Source organism: Phyllopteryx taeniolatus, chromosome 11 (assembly GCF_024500385.1).
Source record: "Phyllopteryx taeniolatus isolate TA_2022b chromosome 11, UOR_Ptae_1.2, whole genome shotgun sequence".
Taxonomy (NCBI): Eukaryota; Metazoa; Chordata; class Actinopteri; order Syngnathiformes; family Syngnathidae; genus Phyllopteryx; species Phyllopteryx taeniolatus.
Window position 1 is genome coordinate 6323716 of NC_084512.1, and position 21252 is coordinate 6344967.

The 21252-nt window shown below is 41.2% G+C and overlaps 1 protein-coding gene across 4 annotated transcripts in view; it reads right to left on the bottom strand.

The window, feature by feature from the left end:
* Positions 1 to 21252, bottom strand: part of LOC133485533 (inositol polyphosphate-5-phosphatase A-like) — a 211900-nt gene that overhangs the window by 61248 nt on the left and 129400 nt on the right. For 3 of the 4 annotated variants that reach the window (XM_061789372.1, XM_061789371.1, XM_061789369.1), the window contains 3 exons: positions 17666 to 17718; positions 13315 to 13434; positions 523 to 607 (listed from right to left, as the gene is read on the bottom strand). In XM_061789372.1, coding sequence (XP_061645356.1) covers positions 523 to 607; positions 13315 to 13434; positions 17666 to 17718 — 258 coding nt within the window. The remainder of the gene's footprint in view (positions 1 to 522; positions 608 to 13314; positions 13435 to 17665; positions 17719 to 21252) is intronic. The other variant, XM_061789370.1, reaches the window with a different exon arrangement.

A 21252-nucleotide genomic window follows, 5' to 3' on the forward strand; every position in this document is an offset into this window, starting at 1 on the left:
AGAAGCTCTCCCACTCTGTTATCAACGAACACCCCTTGTCTTTAGTGTGCCTTTATGACTTGTGATGCCACTAAACCCCCCTCTGCATCTCCTCTTAGGAGAATGCGGAATGACTGCACTACCTTGCCTCTTGCTGGCCTCATTTGCACCAAGAGAAGGAAGGGAGGGTGCAGGAAAGGAAGGGACAGAGCAAGAGCAATGAATGGCAGCATAACATAACAATGCACTTGGAGACACAGTTAGCAAACACAGCTGGGCCATCCACAGTGAAACCTTTAATGAGTCACAACTCTAAAGAGGCAGTGCTACTAAACCACTTTTACTACTGTATATTGCAGTCTTACTCTCTCTCACACACATAGTTTGTGTCACAATTACTTTGATAGTACATTACATTGCTTGTATTGTCTTATTATTTGACAGCTATATCCATATTCCACACATCACACAGACCTATTCACACAATTAGCCGGTTTAGCATGCTGATTGCTGGCTCATCAAACACAAGAGAAGAGCGCTCACCTCAATCACCTGTTTTGAATCCAACCTGAAGTTAAAATCCCCGAAGACGAAATATGGCACCTTTTCAAACCGCTGGTCCGTGATCCTGCAAAATATGACAACCACTTGATAGACAGAACCTATTGAGCAGGATGACTTGATATTTGACTTGAACGCACCCAGAAATAAATTTCACAATCGTACGCAGTTAAATCAGAAAACATTCTGAATATACAAATGTATACAAAGTATATACATTTTCAATAATTCTGGAATACATAATTATCTAAGATCTGCTAAACACCGTCTTACCACTGATTTGACCTTTAAGTAGTTAGATGATGAAGGTCACAGCACCACCTTGTGGTCTGATTAGTCTGATAAGAGGTTTACATGGGATATATTTTCCAAGACATCCAGTTATTTTGTATCGTAGCATAGAATATGCTTAACATAGGAGGACGGAAGAGAAGAGAAATAACATAATTCAATTCGGAGCAGATTTATAGCGCTTAAATCCACTGCAAATACTGTGCAATAGCTCTTAACACTTCAACCCCAGAAGATTTTAAATACATTCAGCCTTCAAAACATTACAGTTTCACTGACTATCGCAGGAAGCTAAATGAAGTAACCTAAATCGTACTGAGTATTGTTGTCTTTTCAAAGGAGCTAGAGTATGTTTGAATGAAGTTACTATCGTACTGTACATGCAGCAGGAGAACATGGGCGAGGGATTACAGTTCCCATCGCCATGTCCTTCTGGAACAGGTTTAGGCTTATTTGACTGGTAAAGGAAGTAAAATTGCCCTCAATTCAAAGATGCATTTGTCAGATGACACCACAATTTAATTAGGAGATCTTGATCACCTCCTTTGCTAACCTACTTTGATTGTAATGCAGATCAGTTTTGAAGTAAATTCACTTTGATCTAAAGTAGAGAGTCCTGACTTGAACTACAGAAGATCCATCTAAAAGATAGCTCTGAATTTAGCATCGCACTACGTCAGCTGCATAAGAGATAAATAAGACCGAGTGCCTGTGTACATGCGGTCTAGTCAGTGATTCCCAACCTTTATAGAGCCAAGGCACCATTTTACATTGGAAAGATCTCACAGCACACAACCAAATGAATACCAAAATAATAATGAAAACTTTGTTCCAAAACTTTTCTAGCTCATCTCTGTACTTCTTTGCAAAATCCAATCTGGCCTTCCGATTCTTTTTGCTGATGAGTGGACATCAGCTTGTGGTATGGCCCGTATGCTGTATTTCTTCTCCCAAAGTCTTCTTTGAACAGTGGATTGTGACACCTTCACCCTTGCCCTGTGGAGGTTGGCAGTGATGTCACTGACTGCTGTCTTTGAGTGTTTCTTCACAGCTCTCACAATTTTTCTGTCATCAACTGCTGTTGATACCCTTGGCCAACCTGTTCGATGTCTGTTGCTCAGTACACTAGGAGTTTCTTTTCTTTTTCAGGACATTCCAAATTGGGTATGCCCAATGTTTGTGCAATCGCTCTGATCGATTTTCCCTCTTCTCTCAGCTTCAAAATGGGTTGCTTTTTTTCCCATAGACAGCTCTCTGGGCTTCATGTTTGCTTAACAGCAAAGGCAGTTTTCATAGGTGAAACCCAAAGCCAAAGACAAGCACTATTTAATGTTTAAGCAATCAATCTAAAAGGCAACACCTGAGCAACTAGAAACACCCATCAGTCACATGTTCCAATACTTTTGCTTACTTGAAAAGTGGGTGGCTTCAAACAAAAGGTGCTCTGTCCTGAGTTGTTTAACACATCTAGATGTAAATAAAAGCTGGAATTCTGAACTTTTGTCTCATATTCATCTTTTGATCTGAAACCCAAAGGTCTTCAGTCTACAACAAAAACAAAGGAATTGACCTTGCTGTTCCAATACCTTTGGAGGGGACTGTATTTGTTGGGTTTTCCACAGAGCTGTTGGAAATTAAAGCTAACGTGGAAGCCTCATGTGTAATTAATGATCCAGGATGCTTGGCTCACTATCACTCCAAATCGTGTCGATACATCTCGCCATGAACTTCCTATGCTCCAATAACAATATATTTATGAGGGCCGTAAAGCGAGAGGCCACTTCTTGGTGGTGGGTCTGTGTTGTGGCTGCTTGTCTTAATCCATGGTCACTTCCTCTCTGTGAGCCAGTGAGAGTGAAGAGCAGGAAGGTGAAAGAATAAAAGAAATAATGCAGCTATAACTTTACATTATATTATGTTAGACTGATGTGAGCCCAAGAGGTTGTAGGGAGAGGAGCAAACGTGCTGCAGTAAATGAGCTACAGAGTGTAGAGTGAATAGTCAGTACAGTACCCAATTCAAGCTCCAATGCATAATATGCATCTTAAAGAATACGTTGTATGTGCCCCTACGAGTGTACATGATGGTTTGAACCCAAACTTGCCCAAATTTTGTTCAAATCATCATGTAATCAAACTGTAGTTTTGTTACAGTCATCGCACCATGCATGGGAAGTACGCTACCAGTTTTCTGGGTTTGGTCACGTGATGAGCAGTTGTGACGTTAGCTTCGGTCGACAGCAGATGCGCATTATACACGAGAAATTATGGTACACTGGGCGGCGCTCTAATACATTTGTTAAGCACTGAATGTCACTGAAGTCTGTGCTGGTAGTGTGACAACCTCAACATGCTTGCTCAGAACAAAGGCATGCTGGAGATGCATGCACCATTAAAGGGGAAATATTATGGATATATTATATATAGCCATCCATCCATTTTCCATATATATATATATATATATATATATATGTCTGTCTGGAGTCCATGCCCACCCATCAAGTGAGAAATGAAACTAAGTAAAATAAAGTTATCTGTTTCTGAAAACGGGTCTGTGACTAAGCCATTCTGCACTACTGCTCCAAAAGAGTGGGGCTTAACAACATAATAAACTCACCCAAGCCATTGTGTTTGACTATGTGTCCATGCGCCACATTTACAAATTATGTTATGTTAAGAGAAAAAGGATTTTGTTCCATACTCCGGGCTCTAATTCCACTAGTACAAGCAAGCTAGCTGTACAAACATTAACCGCCGAGGGAGGCAGGAGACGGCCAAACACCCAGCCCACTGGTTGTCAATCTGACAAAATCCATACTCGCAATTGGCTCAACTGTATATGGGATCGGATGAGGGCTCGTGAACTGCATGACACAAATCTGCCCCTAAACTATTTTGTTACTTAATTATTTTCTGTACAAATATAAAAAAAAAAAATTTTTGTTTAATGACCTGTTTTCTGTTTTATTTTATCCTTTTAGGTCTCTTTGCATATGCTTGACATTTTATTAGTCTTAGCCTGAGCCAGTTCACAGTTGGTACACAGCCCGTACATACTGCACATACCTGTGGCAATTAACATTCATTTAGACACATTGTATATCGTTTCACAGCTTACATTCTGTTTTCTCTTATTTTATTATGCCATGAAGAACTTTTCATGTTATTTATTTCTAATTTATGGAAAAAGGGGGAGGATCGTGGTTGTACCAGCCAACACTGCCATGATGGTGGTGGGGCGCCATCGAGGGGTCTTCCACAGGGTGCCATTTAAGCCAGCAGTGGGGGCAAAATGTCAGCCACCAATTGTGCAAGTTCTCTCACTTAAAAATATGAGAGAGGCCTGTAATTTTCATCACAGGTATACCTCGCCTATAAGAGACAAAATGAGATATATATATATATATATATATATATATATATATATATACATATATATATACATACACACACACACACACACACACACACACACACACAGTGGGTACGGAGAGTATTCAGAGCCCCTTAAATTTTTCACTGTTATATTGCAGGCATTTGCTGAAATAATTTAAGTTCTTTTTTTTTGCCTCATTAATGTTTACATAGCACCCCATACTGACAGAAGAAAATGGAACTGTTGAAATTTTAGCAGATTTATTAAAAAAACAAAAACTGAAATATCACAAAGCCATAAGTATTCAGACCCTTTGCTATGACATATTTAACTCGGGTGCTGTCCATTTCTTCTGATTATCCATGAGATGGTTCTACACCTTCATTGGAGTCCAGCTGTGTTTGATTATACTGATTGGACTTGATTAGGAAAGCCACACACCTGTCTATACAAGACCTTACAGCTCACAATGCATGTCAGAGCAAATGAGAATCATGAGGTCAAAGGAACTGCCTGAAGAGCTCAGACCTTATTGTGGCAAGGCACAGATCTGGCTAAGGTTACAAAAAAAAAACAATTCTGCTGCACTTAAGGTTCCTAAGAGCACAGTGGCCTCCATAATCCTGCAATGGAAGACGTTTGGGACGATCAGAACCCTTCCTACAGCGGGCCGTCCGGCCAAACTGGGCCATCGGGGGAGAACAGCCTTGGTGAGAGAGGTAAAGAAGAGCCCAAAGATCACTGTGGCTGAGCTCCAGAGATGCAGTCGGGAGATGGGAGAAAGTTCTAGAAAGTCAACAATCACTGCAGCCCTCCACCAGTCAGGGCTTTATGGCAAAGTGGCCCTCCTCTCCTCAGCCTCTCCTCAGCGCAAGACACATGAAAGCCCGCCCGGAGCTTGCTAAAAAAACACCTGGAGGACTCCAAGATGGTGAGAAATAAGATTCTCTGGTCTGATGAGACCAAGATAGAACTTTTTGGCCTTAATTCTAAGCGGTATGTGTGGAGAAAACCAGGGACAGTTCATCACCTGTCCAATACAGTCCCAACGGTGAAGCATGGTGGTGGCAGCATCATGCTGTGGGGGTGTTTTTCAGCTGCAGGGACAGCACGACTGGTTGCAATCGAAGGAAAGATGAAAGCGGCCAAGTACAGGTATATCCTGGACCAAAACCTTCTCCAGAGTGCTCAGGACCTCAGACTGGGCCGAAGGTTCACCTTCCAACAAGACAATGACCCTAAGCACATAGCTAAAATAACAAAGGAGTGGCTTCAGAACAACTCTGTGACTGTTTTTGAATGGCCCAGCCAGAGCCCTGACTTAAACCCAATTCAGCATCTCTGGAAAGACCTGAAAATGGCTGTCCACCAACCATCACCATCCAACCTGACAGAACTGGAGAGGATCTGCAAGGAGCAATGGCAGATGATCCCCAAATCCAGGTGTGAAAAACCTGCTGCATCATTCCCAAAAAGTCTCATGGCTGTATTAGCTCAACAGGGTGCTTCTACTAAATACTGAGCAAAGGGTCTGAATACTAATGGCTGTGTGATATTTCAGTTTTTCTTTTTTAATAAATCAGCAAAAATTTCAACAATTCTGTCAATATGGGGTGCTGTGTGTACATTAATGAGGAAAAAAATTAACTTAAATTATTTTGACAAATGGCTGCAATATAACAAAGAGTGAAACCTTTAAGGGTGTCTGAAAACTTTCCGTACCCACTGTGTGTGTGTATATATGTATATATATATATTTTTTCCTCCTTGATCATTTACAGACATGTTATTAGGACACCAAAAAACTGTTTTGAAGTTGGTTCACAAAGTCTGAAAAACACGTCTCCTTTAAGTAGAGGTTATGGATAGGACTGAGTACAAGCAGTTGGTGGAATTTTACTGGCTGTTTTCTGTCATTTTTCTCACGTGGACAGATTGACAATCAATATAGTTATACTTGTAGTATAGCAACCATACTGTGCGTAAGTAAAACTGAAAAACACAGAAACGCCAGTTTTTACGAGCTCACTCTTGCAGTAAATGTGTAAATTGTATGTAAGCAGCCACTCAAAAACACTCACAGTGGACTGATGTTCTTTCTTAATGACCTTACATCCAGGTGCAAAGAAACCTAGCTCTATTTAAACACAGTCCATCACAGTTTATCCTGTTATCCTCTATGGAGGGCAGTAAAAGAGCTGAACACTTGTACCATCAGTTGTTGTGGTTGTCAGGCATTATAATTCATGGATTTGTTCTTGTTAATTCACAATCTACCCCATGTCTGCTGCAACAAACAAATAACAAAAACAAAAACAAAAATCCATGACAACCCAAACTCGAATACAAAATCTGAGTTGGGCTGTCTGTCAAAATACTTTGTGACGCGTTTGCCTTGAGGAGCCTTTCAAGGCTACATTCTGTAGTTTTATCCCACTAACAGCCATGTCTAACACCCAAAGCTTGGCTGTTTTGTCTGTTGTTCTAAGCTATCAGCCACAGGTCAGAAGGTAACATTCTGTTTACATGATCATTTCCTAAAGCACTCATGCTGACCCGCTGGTGTGAAAGTTGACTTTTTTTTCTCTGCCTTTGTGTGTGGAACGAAGAATTGCAACATTAGCTCCAGCTACTGGGTGTGAAAAGGCTCTGAGAGTGGGGGGTCCAGAGAAACCCTCCAACCCCCGCTGGCTGACCCTCACCCTTTGCCGGGGCCCCCATTAGCCTCGTCATCACAGTTCATTCAGGCAAACTGTAACAGTGTCACTGACATTCTACCACAAAGACACACTCCTTTACACAGTCTATAAACATGCTTTCTCCTGGCCAATTCATCGTGCAGTGACACTCCTGAAAGAGCCTCTTCACAAGGCCCGTTCTCACTGAGGTTTGGGCTGGGGCCTTCATTGGGCCTTCCTTGGGGGCCACACAAAGACAGGGGTCAGACGCTAATTTATAATATGCACCCCCCCCCCCCCCCCCCCCCAACTCTGCTCCCAGGCTCCTTAAACCACTACTATTCTCTTCCTCTGCATCTAAACTGCTCTCAGACAAACACTTAAAAGAAGCTAAAAAAACGCATGTGGTCATGACACAAAAGACATCCAATATTGCAAAATCAAGACAGGGAACAAACAGAACTACGAATTAAAACAAGCACACAATCCATTCTCTCTCTCTCAGTCCAGTCAGTCATAATTCCTCACTGACTTCTCGTAGGATTATATGCCATGAGTGACAGCTAAACTGGGACGTAAAAGACAGCCTATATAGGATTAAGAGGGTGAAACTGGGGGCCATGTCATGATTATATTGACAAGATGACTTACCATAATTTGGCCCGGCAAATTCAACTTTGCACACAATGGCTGGGCTGTGCACGGTCATCCATTATAAGTAAATGTTGAGAATTTGGTAGAATGTTAACATTGTGAAGAATGTGCTTGGTGACGTCTTTCTGAATAGGTCAGGGGTGGCCCTGACAGGGCCTTTGACACTGCAAAGAAGACCTTCCCCACGTCCCATGTTCAAACCACACAACTCTTCTGCAACGCCCACTCCACCAATAACACTACACATGAGAGTGGGTGCTGTGTGGGATGTTGCGACGGTCACACAGAGGTTAGGAAATAAGTCAATTAAAGCTATATCAACTGAAAATGCTGGAAGGGAGCCTTGAGAACAGGTGGAGACTAGGGATGGAAATTCCACAGTTATTGTATACAATGGAAGTATCTCTCTGTATATTTTCTGAACGCCTGTTACCAAGGCAGTGTTGGAGTGATTAACCACTCAGGAGTTGACATGGTGAAAGTTTGCATTGATGAAGCTCAACTTCCACATCTAAAGTGCTGTACTTGAGATTGCAAACAAGCCGAAAAATAAAAAAACACGTGATTTCATGGACAGCTCTTAGTCAGTTTTTAAATAGAGCAGTGTGAAGTATTTGGTATCTGTAAATGTGTTAGCTTATAAAAAGATAAAAACAAACTGTATTTTGAAAATATTTATTTGTGAAGGGAAGATTTATTATTATTTTTTTTCCCCCTGCGACTGACTGGACTGGATCATCAGAGTGTCCCCGCCGGCCAGCCTCACGCCGGTGTTTGTCTCCTCTGACATGGCCGAGGAGGACGCTACACTCCCACTCGGAGTGGGCTCGGAGCTTTGTTCCTTAGTGGGACCGAGTCGGCCAGCGGCAGACTTTGCCAGTAGCGAGCACAGAATTTGTTCAGTCTGCTCCTTGCTCACCAAGGGCGGCTCAGTAGGAATACGAAAAGATTGGTGTTTAGAACCCTGACGCTCCTCAATCCCTCCCGAGGAAGGCGCACACGCCCGCTTGGACTCGGACCTCCACTCCTTTGCGGGACCGAGTCAGCCAGTTATGGACCTCGCCGCCGGAGCGGTAACGGATCTCGCCGCTGAGCCCGTGGCGGCTGCGGACCTCCCGGCAGCCAAAGCGGCAACGTAAACTCAGCGAGCACAGCGGGAAATCGTAAAGATCGGTGTTTGAAAGCCTCATTCATGCCCCTCAGCCAGGAACTCTTTGAGGGTGTGGGCTGTCCTGACTGTCTGACATGATTGGTTGACCGACCTCTGTCGGCGTTTACTTTTTCATGCATTACACAGGGCTCGACATAAGACGATTAAAATACATTGAAAAGCAAAACTTTGAATCGCAGGTTGAGTGTGGCGGTGGCGAACCTCACCACAGGCTCTTGGTGAGGAAGACGGAGATGCCTGCTTGGGCTAGTACCTCCGCTCCTTAGCAGAATCGAGTCGGCCAGCGGCGGACCTTGCCGCCGGGACGGTGGCAGATCTCGCCTCGCCAAGAGCCTGTGGTGAGGTCCGCCACCGCCACAGAGGTCAAAAGTCACACACTGTTGCTGGTATTTTGGCCCATTCCTCCATGCAGATCTCCTCTAGATCAGTGATGTTTTGGGGCTGTCGCTGGGCAACACAGACTTTCAACTCCCTCCAAAGATTTTGTATGGGGTTGAGATCTGGAGATTGGCTAGGCCACTCCAGGACCTTGAAATGCTTCTTACTATGCCACTCCTTCGTTGCCCGGGCGGTGTGTTTGGGATTATTGTCATGCTGGAAGACATAGCCACGTTTCATCTTCAATGCCCTTGCTGATGGAAGGAGGTTTTCACAAAAAAAAAATCACGATACATGGCCCCATTCATTCTTTCCTTTACACGGATCAGTCGTCCTGGTCCCTTTGCAGAAAAAAAGCCCCAAAGCATGATGTGTCCACCCCGATGCTTCACAGTAGTTATGGTGTTCTTTGGATGGAACTCATCATTCTTTCTCCTCCGAACACAACAAGTAGAGTTTTTACCAAAAGGTTCTATTTTGGTTTCATCTGACCATATGACAGTCTCCCAATCCTCTTCTGGATCATCCTAATGCTCTCTAGCAAACTTCAGACGGGCCTGGACATGTACTGTCTTAAAGCAGGGGGACACGTCTGGCACTGCAGGATTTGAGTCCCTGGCGGCATAGTGTGTTACTGATGGTAGCCTTTGTTACTTTGGTCCCAGCTCTCTGCAGATCATTCATTAGGTCCCCCCATGTGGTCCTGGTATTTGTGCTCACCGTTCTTGTGATCATTTTAACCCCACGGGGTAAGATCTTGTCTGGAGCCCCAGATCGAGGAAGATTATCAGTGGTTTTGTATGTTTTAAATTTCTAATAATTGCTCCCAGAGTTGATTTCTTCACACCAAGATCCTTACCTATTGCAGATTCAGTCTTCCCAGCCTGGTGCAGGTCTACAATTTTGTTTCTGGCATCCTTTGACATCTCTTTGGTCTTGGCCATAGTGGAGTTGGGAGTGTGACTTTTTGAGGTTGTGGACAGGTGTCTTTTACACTGATAACGAGTTCAACCAGGTGCCATTAATACAGGTAACAAAAGGAGGACAGAGGAGCCTCTTAAAGAAGTTACAGGTTTGTGAGACCCAGAAATCTTGCTTGTTTGTAGGTGACCAAATACTTATTTTACTCCATAATTTGTGAATAAATTATTTAAAAATCAGACAATGTGATTTTCTGGATTTTTTTTTCCTCATTTTGTCTCTCGTAGGTGAAGTATAGCTATGATGAAAATTACAGGCCTCTCATCTTTTTAAGTGGGAGAACTTGCACAATTTGTGGCTGACTAAGTCCTTTTTTGCCCCACTGTGTGACTGTGCACACACACACACACACACACACACACACACACACTGTATACATATGCACGGTATTTGCAATAGTGTCACTGAAGTTGAGAAATGTTAAACTTCAACCCTGGGTAATTTAGTAAGTACCTAATTTGCAAATGAGCAATGTTGGACATCCAACTTTCTCATAAGGTGTTGAAAATACATTGTGATTGTGTGTGTGTGTGTTGTGTGTGCATGCGTCTGTGTAAATGTAGAAGCTCTGGCCCCCCCAGGATGAGGAAATAGTCGTCCCACAGTGCAACCCGTCACATGCAGTCATATTTGGAGACACATTTATATAACTCAATAAAGAAATCGATACTAGATGTGTGAACATAGAACAATCAAATAAATAGGGTCTGCTTTTTATTCAGTGATTTCTAAATTCACATATTAAGGAAACTATTTGATGTGTAAATATACAAATTAATGTATACAGTTGTAGTAAAATTAATGTCAAAATATTTATTATAACACATACATTAACACACCCAAACACTAGTGATTTAAAAAAAAATCATCTTGGCTTTATAGAAGATCCCCCTGTGATTATCCATTCCACCCTCTTGCTGCTCAAAATGTCTATTAGCTGAAGACTAGCCGGCCTCTCTGTGCTCTTTCAGGCTGTTGTTCTGGGAAAAGCCGAAAGGGAAACATTTAGGTTGTAGGGCTCTTTGAGACACTCTGACAGTTGACTGATGACCGTCCATAAAATGACAAAGCATCGCTGTGTGGTAGCCAGTGTGGCCCACTGCCTCCCCATGGGAAACTAATTGCTTTGAATTGTTAAAGGCAACATTATTTTTCTGCCAATCACTGCATTTCAATGGTCCGAAAATGAGCATGAAACAAGCCTTTTCAGCGAACAAAAACGTTAAATGTCCCCAATGTTGATCAAATTAACTTCAGCCCTGTGACAATGGACTATATTTGTGTGAAAATAATGGCATGCCACGAAAGGAGCTTTTATGCTTGGATTTCACAGTTGTAATGTAAAACTGTTCTCCAATGAATAAGGCTGAGCCCTCTGAATAGACGTGGAAAAAGAGAAACAAACTCCAAAACACAAAAGGCATTTGCTTTAACTAGTAAGAAAAGTAAAATTTTTATCTCACACTATTATTTCACAGCCTCATTTTAAAAATAGTCTGTAAAGTTTTTTTTTGTCATTTAGGAAAGTGCCAAAACAAAAACAAATCTAATATTTTGGCTGTTGTTGGCAAACGATAACAAAAATGACTGCCTTCAAAATATATATTTGAAATTTAATAAGTGCATAATGTTTAGATTTTTCATATATAGTATGTGAATACAAAAATATTTAGGAAATGAGTTGCTTCTTATTGCATCTACTTGTTGTGAGAAGAGCTTCGCTAAACTCATGGAAGTGGCCCAAACAACAGCATAAGCTACAGAGCTGTGTGCTTTTAATGTGTCTCAACATTGAGGCCTGGCTGGCAAAATGCTCTTCCTTCTCAGCATTGTTCCCCTGAGGCCTTGAAGCACTTCGGAGATAAACACCATTTAGCAGTTAAAAGAGGCACAGAGGAAAAGGCTTATCAGATCAGTTCTCAATGGGCTGTAAGCTGCATTATACAACCTGGGCCCCAGATAAGGTGTTAGCTGAGGTGTGATGCCCAGTAGCACTGATCTGTCTTCTGTATGTTAGACTCATGTAATGACTCCTCATGGAGCTCAGGTGCTGGTGTGTTCAGCAGCCCCCTTTTCCTTCTCTCCTTAGCCAGCAATGAGAGATTTGAGCTCAGAGAGGCACGACAGGGAAGAGAGAGGAGAAGAAGGGGGGATTGGGCTTTAGATATTCCCCCTGTCCCTTTTCCTGCTCTGCTTTCTGGGGGTAGGGAGTCACATTTAGGACAATAGTCAAAAAGATGGTTCCCAACCAGTCACTGAATGGAAACACTGTTGGTGGTAGGACCTCATTCAAAGCCCAGCTCGGGCACATTGTCCTCCCAGATCAGCAGAGGATAATGGAGTTTGCTGGTGGCTGCCAAAAGGTTAGCAGCCTCTGTGAAAGGACCGACCCATTATTTATTGCCCTTTACAGAGCGCAAGGACCCTTTTTGTGCTCCTCCTCCTTTCCTTCTGCACTGCCAGCTTTTTTTCCTCATTCGGGTGCTCCGGATCTGCGCACGACAGGTTCCCCCAACGTGAGCGACTGAGGCGCAGTACCCTCAACAACCTATACTGGGCTGCCTATATAACAGGCTGTCTCAAACATGTAAAACCTCCCCATCTTTCCTTCACACCACTTACCCCTGATGCCCGACCAGATAAAAAGAAGTTTTAAATTAAACGATATGACCCAGAAGTAACAGCGAGGTTAAACTTGAGGATTTTAAAAGCAGGGAGCGTGGAAAATGCCACTAAGCCAAGGGAATTTTCATTCTGTCCCTTCCACCACCTAACTACAAGTCTGACACTCAACTATTTACATCTATTTACAAGAAAAAAACAAAAAACAGCTGTAAAACCATAGTACAAGTAGAGGATTCAATCAAAATAGAATCTTCATCATGCCAGTAAATCCATTTACGTAAGGGCATAATAAAAATGCAGGAAAACATCCTTGTCCATTAAAAGGTGGGCCATTCTTTCATCAAACAGAGAATGGTGTAAATAAAATGTGTCCCATAATTCAACTATGTCACCCATATACGTATAGTTATTCAAAGTGGAGGTGACAGGAGGACATGTTGTGCATTTTGATGCCATTTATTTGAGAAGTAACCTACCAGGTAGAGGACAGCAGCTATATAGAGGACTTTATTATCAAACCATGCTGAACATAATTCTGAGTGCTTAGGGATGTCAGAAGAAAATGAATATGGATTAAAGACATAAGCAAAACCAAAGTAGGGTTACTACTGTTAAGTGTACCTGTCTAAAACGTAGCGCAGTGCCTTCTGTCGGGTTCCAGAGTAGACCGAAGGGCTCTTCTCCCAGGCCACCAGATTGGAAGCATCGTGGAAAAGGTGGATGTTTACCAGGTCAAAACAACTGGGATTAAAAAGAAACAAAACAAACAAAGAAAAAGCAGTTTGAGAGAACTTCATATTATTATGGCAACCATACTAGAGGTGCAACAATTCATTGATTACCAAATAAATACACAACTATTTTTATAATCGAGTAATCATTAGAGGCCTTGTTTAATTTAAAATGTTTCAAATCTTCAGAATTTCTGCCAATCAGCAACAAATATTCTCAGATTTCTGTAGCCCTCCATCAAAGCAGACTGATTATCTTCGTGTTTATTCAAAATAAGACATTTGCAATCATCTGCTTTTACTTGGAAAAAACAAACAAACAAACAAACAAAAAACATTTTAGCCTATTTCCTTGTTACGGACCAAAACAGTAACATATTCAAATAATTGTTAGTTTCAGCCCTAAAACACATAACTTGAAATATGTCACAAAAATCTTTGGATGTCACATGACACATCAAGCATACAGTATATCACAAAGCCTAGGTTAAGACCACCACAGGATTTACGCTGGATGTGCGTTTGCTTTTCTTTGGCTTTTTGTGGCATTATTACCTCACTTCTTTGGAAAGTTTATTGAATTCACATGAAATGTGATCATGTACAATAAGACCTTACTAACTTCAGGAGAAGGAAAATGTGACGAAAAGCAGTATGACCCCACACTGAAAAAAATTATTTCTAAGAGAGTGAAGAAAACTTGTCTCAACAAAATTGCTCTTATTTTTAACCTCACCAGAAAAATTATGTTGATAATCTTTGCATTAGACAAGTAATTTCATTGTAGGTAAATTAGATTTTTAAAAAAAGGTCTGTAGTTTTTTTTTTTTTTTACCTTAAACTTATTCTCAGTCATATAGCTAAAATTAAGACAGAATTACGAGTGATGAGCCAAAATCCATGGTTTGCATGAGCTCCTAGCCAATGAGCAAGACTTTCTTTTCTTATGTTAAGAGTAACACCAAATGCACAACTTCTCATCCATCCATCCATTTTCCGTACTAGGGTCGCAGGCGTGCCGGCGCCTATCTCTGCGAATCGCAGGGCACCTACAGACAAACAATCATTCACAGTCACATCTACACCTACGGGCAATTTAGAGTCTTCAGTTAACCTCCCATGCATGTATTTGGAGTGTGGGAGGAAACTGGAGTACCCGGAGAAAACCCACGCAGGCATGGGGAGAACATGCAAACTCCACACAGGCGAGGCCGGGATTTGGACCCTGGTCCTCAGTACTGTGAGGCAGATATGCCAACCAGGTGCCCACTGTGCAACCTCACAGCTTCTCAATTCAAGAAATTTATGACACCAATGAAAGTTTGAAGTCACCTGTCCATCCATTTTCTGAGCCGCTTCTCCTCACTCGGGTCGCGGGCATGCTGGAGCCTATCCCAGCTATCATCGGGCAGGAGGCGGGGTACACCCCGAACTGGTTGCCAGCCAATCGCAGCGCACATACTAACAAACAACCATTCGCACACACATTCACACCTACGGGCAATTTTAGAGTCTCCAATTCATGCATGTTGGGATGTGGGAGGAAACCGGAGTGCCTGGAGAAAACCCACGCAGGCACGGGGAGAACATGCAAACTCCACACAGGCGGGGGTTGAACCCCGCACCTCAGAACTGTGAGGCTGACGCTCTAACCAGTCGGCCACCGTGCCGCCCTGTTGACACCAATTAAAGTTTAAATTCACCTGTTTTTACTGACAAGCACGTCACGACAGCAATATCCACACAGATACAATCACATTAATGATATATAAACAACACAAACAGAGCAAATACAAAAGAAGCATTAAGGTGGAATTGTTATTTATTTATTTTGTTTAATCTAATATCTGCAAGAAAACAGAACAGATGAGGATGTTGGTATATAATAAAATATATATAATATATAAATAATAAATATTGGCTAAATATGGTGCAGTGCTATTGTAGCAATGGTGAAGCTCTGCTACTTCCCAGCATGCCTTGCAGCACTCTTTGTAAATAGTTGTTAAATCAAGCTAAACTTTGCGCTTTATTTAGATTTGTCCTTCCCGTATTGTTATTATCATAACAATACATAAAACAGACATTCAAGTGCGTGCCTTTGCTTATGTCGTGCAAGGTTGATATTAGACTTTACACCGATCTGATCAGACTGATTGGTATCGGCCGATAATTAGCATTTTATGCTGATCAGCTTAAATGTCATAATTCGCCGATCCGATCGATGACGTCATTGGTCGGCTCCGCAAAAGACATTTACTCCGCGTCACCATTGTGTACAGTATATTTGATACGGCTCACAAGCAGGCAACAAAACTTTATGTAGTCTAGAAAGCTTGTACGTAAACATGCCGGCGTAGTGTCGAATCATGCTCTAAAGTTTCGGTGTGTGTGAAGTAATTTAATTACAACAAAGTAATTTAATTACAGTAAATTAGCACCCATTATTTCTCTCATGTTGTAATGTTGGTTTGACATGACTGATTAGAATACATGACCTGAATAGAGAATACTTTTGAAGATATTCAGTATACAATTATATACAGTAAATGAACAAGTCATTTAAATAGACACATTGCTCCATCTTGTGTCTTCGTGATAGGTTTTTTTAAACTCGTCGATCGGTCATCAGCCCCTAAAATCGTGTAAAGCCTAGGCTACACATACAAGTACACGTTTTAAATAAAGTTGTGTATGCAAACTTTACCTCCATAGGTTTCTATAAGAAATCCAGAGTTGAAACCATCTATGTGCAGATGCCCTAATATACCTGATCTCGTAAAGCCTAGATGATATGTGTGCATTTTATTTAATTAAACCCTGACTGTGGGTTGTGTGGCAAACATTGGCCTTTGGTCATGTACTCTAATTTGCTAAGCGTTATCTGGCAATTCAGCAGCTGCGTCATTGTTGCTGCCCACCTCGTAATGTGGCTGAACCCCACCAAACTTTCGAATGGGCTTCGGCAATTAGTATTCAGATACAATGGTAACTCTTGAACGAGGAAGAAATATCTTGCTTAAATTTGACTTGTTTTAAGATATTTTCACTCAAATTAAGAAACGACCCATCAAAAATAATTCTTAATGGGTTTAGAGTTTATTTTATTTAATATAGTGCTTGGAATGAGTACTATATTTTGCCACTTATTTAAGGCATTTCTTTCTTCAGGAGAGCCAGCATATTTTTCTTATTTCAATAAATTTTAAGTGTAATTGTCTTACTGCACTGGCATAATTATTAACACAATTTCACTTGTTTCTAGTCTGAATCCTCCCAAAACAAGTATATATTTCTTACATTTTTGCAGCGCAGGGATGTCCCAATACCTTTGTCCAGCTAACATCCGATTTTACAGTGGTTAAGTTCTATTTACACTTGTGTTACAGTTAATAATGTTTAAAAGTTACTATTATGAAGGTGTTACGTTTGTGTCATTTTAATTTCTATTATTTCCTACTGGGGAAAAAAAAAACGAGTTAACACTGGACTAGCTTAACACCCTTCGTTTAGTAAGAATTCTCACCAGTAGAGGCACAAATAAAGGGGATAATCTGCTTTCACTCAGTTTGTCATGTCAAGCTGGAAGCGATAGGTCAATGCATAGTGATGGATATATCCCTTCTGATCGTCAATCTACTGTGTTGGCTTGCATTAAAGAGTTGCTCTTATCTCATGGGGTTTCCTCTGCAGATCTATCCTAAACACAATGATACATGCATGTCCTCCTCTATCTCTATCTATCACTTAACCAGTCACTCTTGCGCCCTGCTGCTCTTGTCAGACATCATACCGCTATTAAATGCATCCAGTTTCAACTCTTGCGTTCCCATGTCATACCTCTATTAGATTACCACTCACCCCGACCCGCCCTTCCACCCACCATCCTCTGCTGTTGCAAACTTCAAGCTTGCATTTGCATTCCTCCCACACAGGTTCAATTGCATGTAATGTTTTGTGTCATCTGTCATATGCAACTCCTTGACTAACATGATTATGTCTAATCAAATTTCCGCGTGCTTGCCCGGATAGGATGCAGCTATGCAACTAACTCTCTTGCCTCTGCTGTCGAACACAGCTTTTCTTTGTGATGTGGCAGGCATGACGGTCATATTTGAATTGTCATCTTTACTCACACTGATAGACTTGTAACTACTTAGGGTTAAACAATGATGTGATGCATTGTTGTACGATCTATCAAAAAATGTTTTGAAAAAAAAAAAACAAAAAAAAAGACTCACCAGTCAGGTAGGGCCCATCGAGTTCTGATGAATCCCTTTCTGGACCACTTGCACTGCAAAGCACAAAAATATCATGTAGCATACTTTTTACACCAAATACCATGTAAAACAAAATCTATTAGCTCTTCAAGTACCACCATCATGATCAACATTAAAACAGAGTAGTGTAGTAGGCCACAATGTTCATAAAAACAAAACAGACGACGTATTCCTAAAATGTATATTTAATATTATTGTAAGCCACTGTACCATTATGCACAGTTTACTACTACGCTTGAACATAGGAAAAAAATACTCATGTTTAAATTAAAATGCATTGCTAATAAAACCTAAATACATGTTTAAAAACAAACAGTTCTTAAAGGGTAAACGCAAATGCACTGAAATTTAAAGTGAAATACAACTGAACTGCACTTAGACAGTGATTCTTTAACATACCACTAAAGGGAGGCCGTGCACCACACTTTGAGAATCACTGATGTGGCAAAAAAGCTCTTGTTGCAAGTTTCATCCAACCATCCATCCATTTTCTGTACCGCTTATCCTCATAAGGGTCGCGGGCATGCTGGAGCCTATCCCAGCATCTTTGGGTGAAAGGCAGGCTACACTCTGAACTTGATGCCAGCCATTTACAAGACACATATAAACACACAACCATTTGCACCCACAGACACACCTACGGACAATTTAGAGTCTTCAATTAACCTACCATGCATGTTTTTGAGATGTGGAAGGAAACTGGAGTACCCGGAGAAAACCCACGCAGGCATGGGGAGAACATCTAAGCATACAGTAATGATCAAAACCATCATTCGGTATCTAAAAATAAAATGTGTGCAAAGACATTTCAGGCTTTGGGATAAGTTATATAAATGCTGCTGACGTTCCTGGAAACGTTCTGAAAAAGTTTTACATTAGACCAGGGGTGTCAAAATCAAACTGACAGTGGGCTAAAATAAAAAAACATTTTTAAAAATGGGACAAAGTCGAGAGCCAAACTCAATATTTATTGGAAATTGACTGTTTTCCCTTTTCTCCAGATATGTAATGTCAAACCTGAACATAGGAAAAAAAAAAAAAACCTGAATTGAATATGGAATAGGCAAACTTCAATATTATATACACAAGAAATCAAATCAGTGGTATTTGGTTCTTATTTAAGCAGATACAATTTGTAGATCTGAAATCTAAAATCTGTCGTGACAGTTATTCTGTAAATGTGCCCAAGGAGACTGTTAGCACAGTTGCTAATGACTGCAACAGAAAACGAGGGGGCGCTTGCCGGTCTCGACTGACACACCAACACAATTGGCCCACAGGCCTGAGTTTGACATACAGGTTGGGGCAGAAAGGACGGATGTTTTGGGAAAAATTCACAAAATAATTAAATGGTAGCTGCAAGCAAATTTTATTGACATCATCGTGTTTGTATTTAAATAGCATTTGACACAATCAAGTGTTGAAAACAACATCCATCACGTGGTGTCCTTTATCATTGATGCATTTTCTAAAGGCGTTGATGGAAGTTGGCTTCCATTCTCTCCAAAATTGCTGCCTTGATTTGGTCTCGTTTGATCTGTGTCACTGTGACCTCCGAGCGTTACATTGCGATCATAAATAACTTCTTTGTGCCTGAATTGCAGCAAAGACACATGCCCATCCAACGTGTGTGGTTTCAGCAGGATGGGGCGACGGCCCACACATCCAGAGCATCAATGGCCATTCTTTAGCCTCTTTTCAGTGACCATCTCATTTCCAGGTTTCCTGATGCTCCTTGGCCCCCTCATTTGTCCATGTGATTGTTTTTTGGTGAGGACACCTCAAGGCACATGTGTATACACATACAACCCGTACACTCGACGAGTTGAAGGAAGCTATTCGCGTGGAAGTCACCCAAACCAACAAAGCAATGTTGAAGAGAGTGAAAGCCAACTTCCCATCAACACCTTCAGAAATGCATCAATGAAAACGGACACCATATGATGAATGCAGTTTTCCACACTTAATTGTGTCAAATGCTATTTCAATACAAAACATTGATGCCAATACAATTTGTTTGCAGCTACCATTTATTGTTTTGAGTTTTTCCAAAACTTTCTGCCCCATCCTGTACAGTATCTACATTAGACTATCAAGTCTTGAAACTGTGCCTTTTAAAAAAAAATAAAAAATTTAAGAATTTGTATGTCTTCTTTTAAAATTATATAAAAGAAATGACCTGTTTAGTCAGCCCCTGCTTGATACAGACAACCTTCATATTCATAGTAAAATACAGCGGCTGAAATAAGTATTTAACAAGTCACCATTTTTCTCACTAAATATTCTTCCAAAGGTGCTATTGACCTGAAGATTTCACCAGATGTTAGGAACAACCCAAGTAAATCCAGACATACAAAGAAAGTAGAACAAATAAGATCAGAAATTAAATGACACAGAAAAAGTATTGAACACGTGAAAAAAGGGAGGTGCAAAAAGGCATGGAGAGCCAAGACAACACTTAAAATCTATCAATAATCCAGCCCCTTGTCAGTGCAAATGAATAACAACTAGATCAGTCCTAATTGATGGCCTACAAAAAGGTTTCATTGCCAAAGTGTGAGTCAAGACATCTCATGATGGGTAAGAGCAGAGAGTTGTCTCAAACCCATCGCAAACTAATTGTTGCAAAATATAATGATGGCATTGGTTACAGGCGGACATCTAAGCTTCTGAACGTTCCAGTGAGCACGGTTAGGGCCATAATACGTAAGTGGAAAGCCAATCATACCACTATGAATTTTCATCGATCAGGTGCTCCTCACCAGATTTCTGACAGAGGAGTGCAAAGAATAATCAGAAGAGTTGTCCAACAGCCACCTGGGGAGAGCTTCAAAAAGACCTGGAATTAGCAGGTAATGTTGTCACAAGGATAACAGTGAGTTAATGTACTCCGCTGCCATGACCTGTATGCACGCTCCCCACGCAAAACCTCATATTGTTGGAAAAAAAAAAGCTTGTCAAAGGTCGTTTAAAGTTGGATGAACAACATTTGGACAAGCCAGTTAAATACTTGGAGAATATAGTCTGGTCGGATGAGAGCAAAATTTAACTGGTTGGATGCCATAATGCACACCACATTTGGAGGAGAAATGGCACTGCACATCACCCTAAAAACCACGTACCAACAGTGAAGTTCAGAGGTGGAAACATGATGGTGTGGGGCTAATTTTCAGCAAAAGGTACTGGTAAACTTCACATTATTGAAGGAAGGATGAATGGGCTAATTTACCGAGACATTCTTGACAAACATCTGCTGCAGTCTATGAGGATGATGAAATTGAAACAAGGGTGAATATTTCAGCAGAATAAGGATCCAAAACATACTGCCAAAGAAACTTTCAATTGGTTTCAAAGAAAAAAAATTAAGCTGCGAGAATGGCCCAGCCAATCACCTGACTTGAATCCAATCGAAAATCGATGGAAAGAACTGAAACTCAAAGTCCATAAAAAAACCCACAGAACCTTCAAGATTGGAAGACTGCCTTTGTGGAGGAATGGGCCAAAATCACACCAGAGCAATGCGTTGACTAGTTTCTCCACACAGGAGG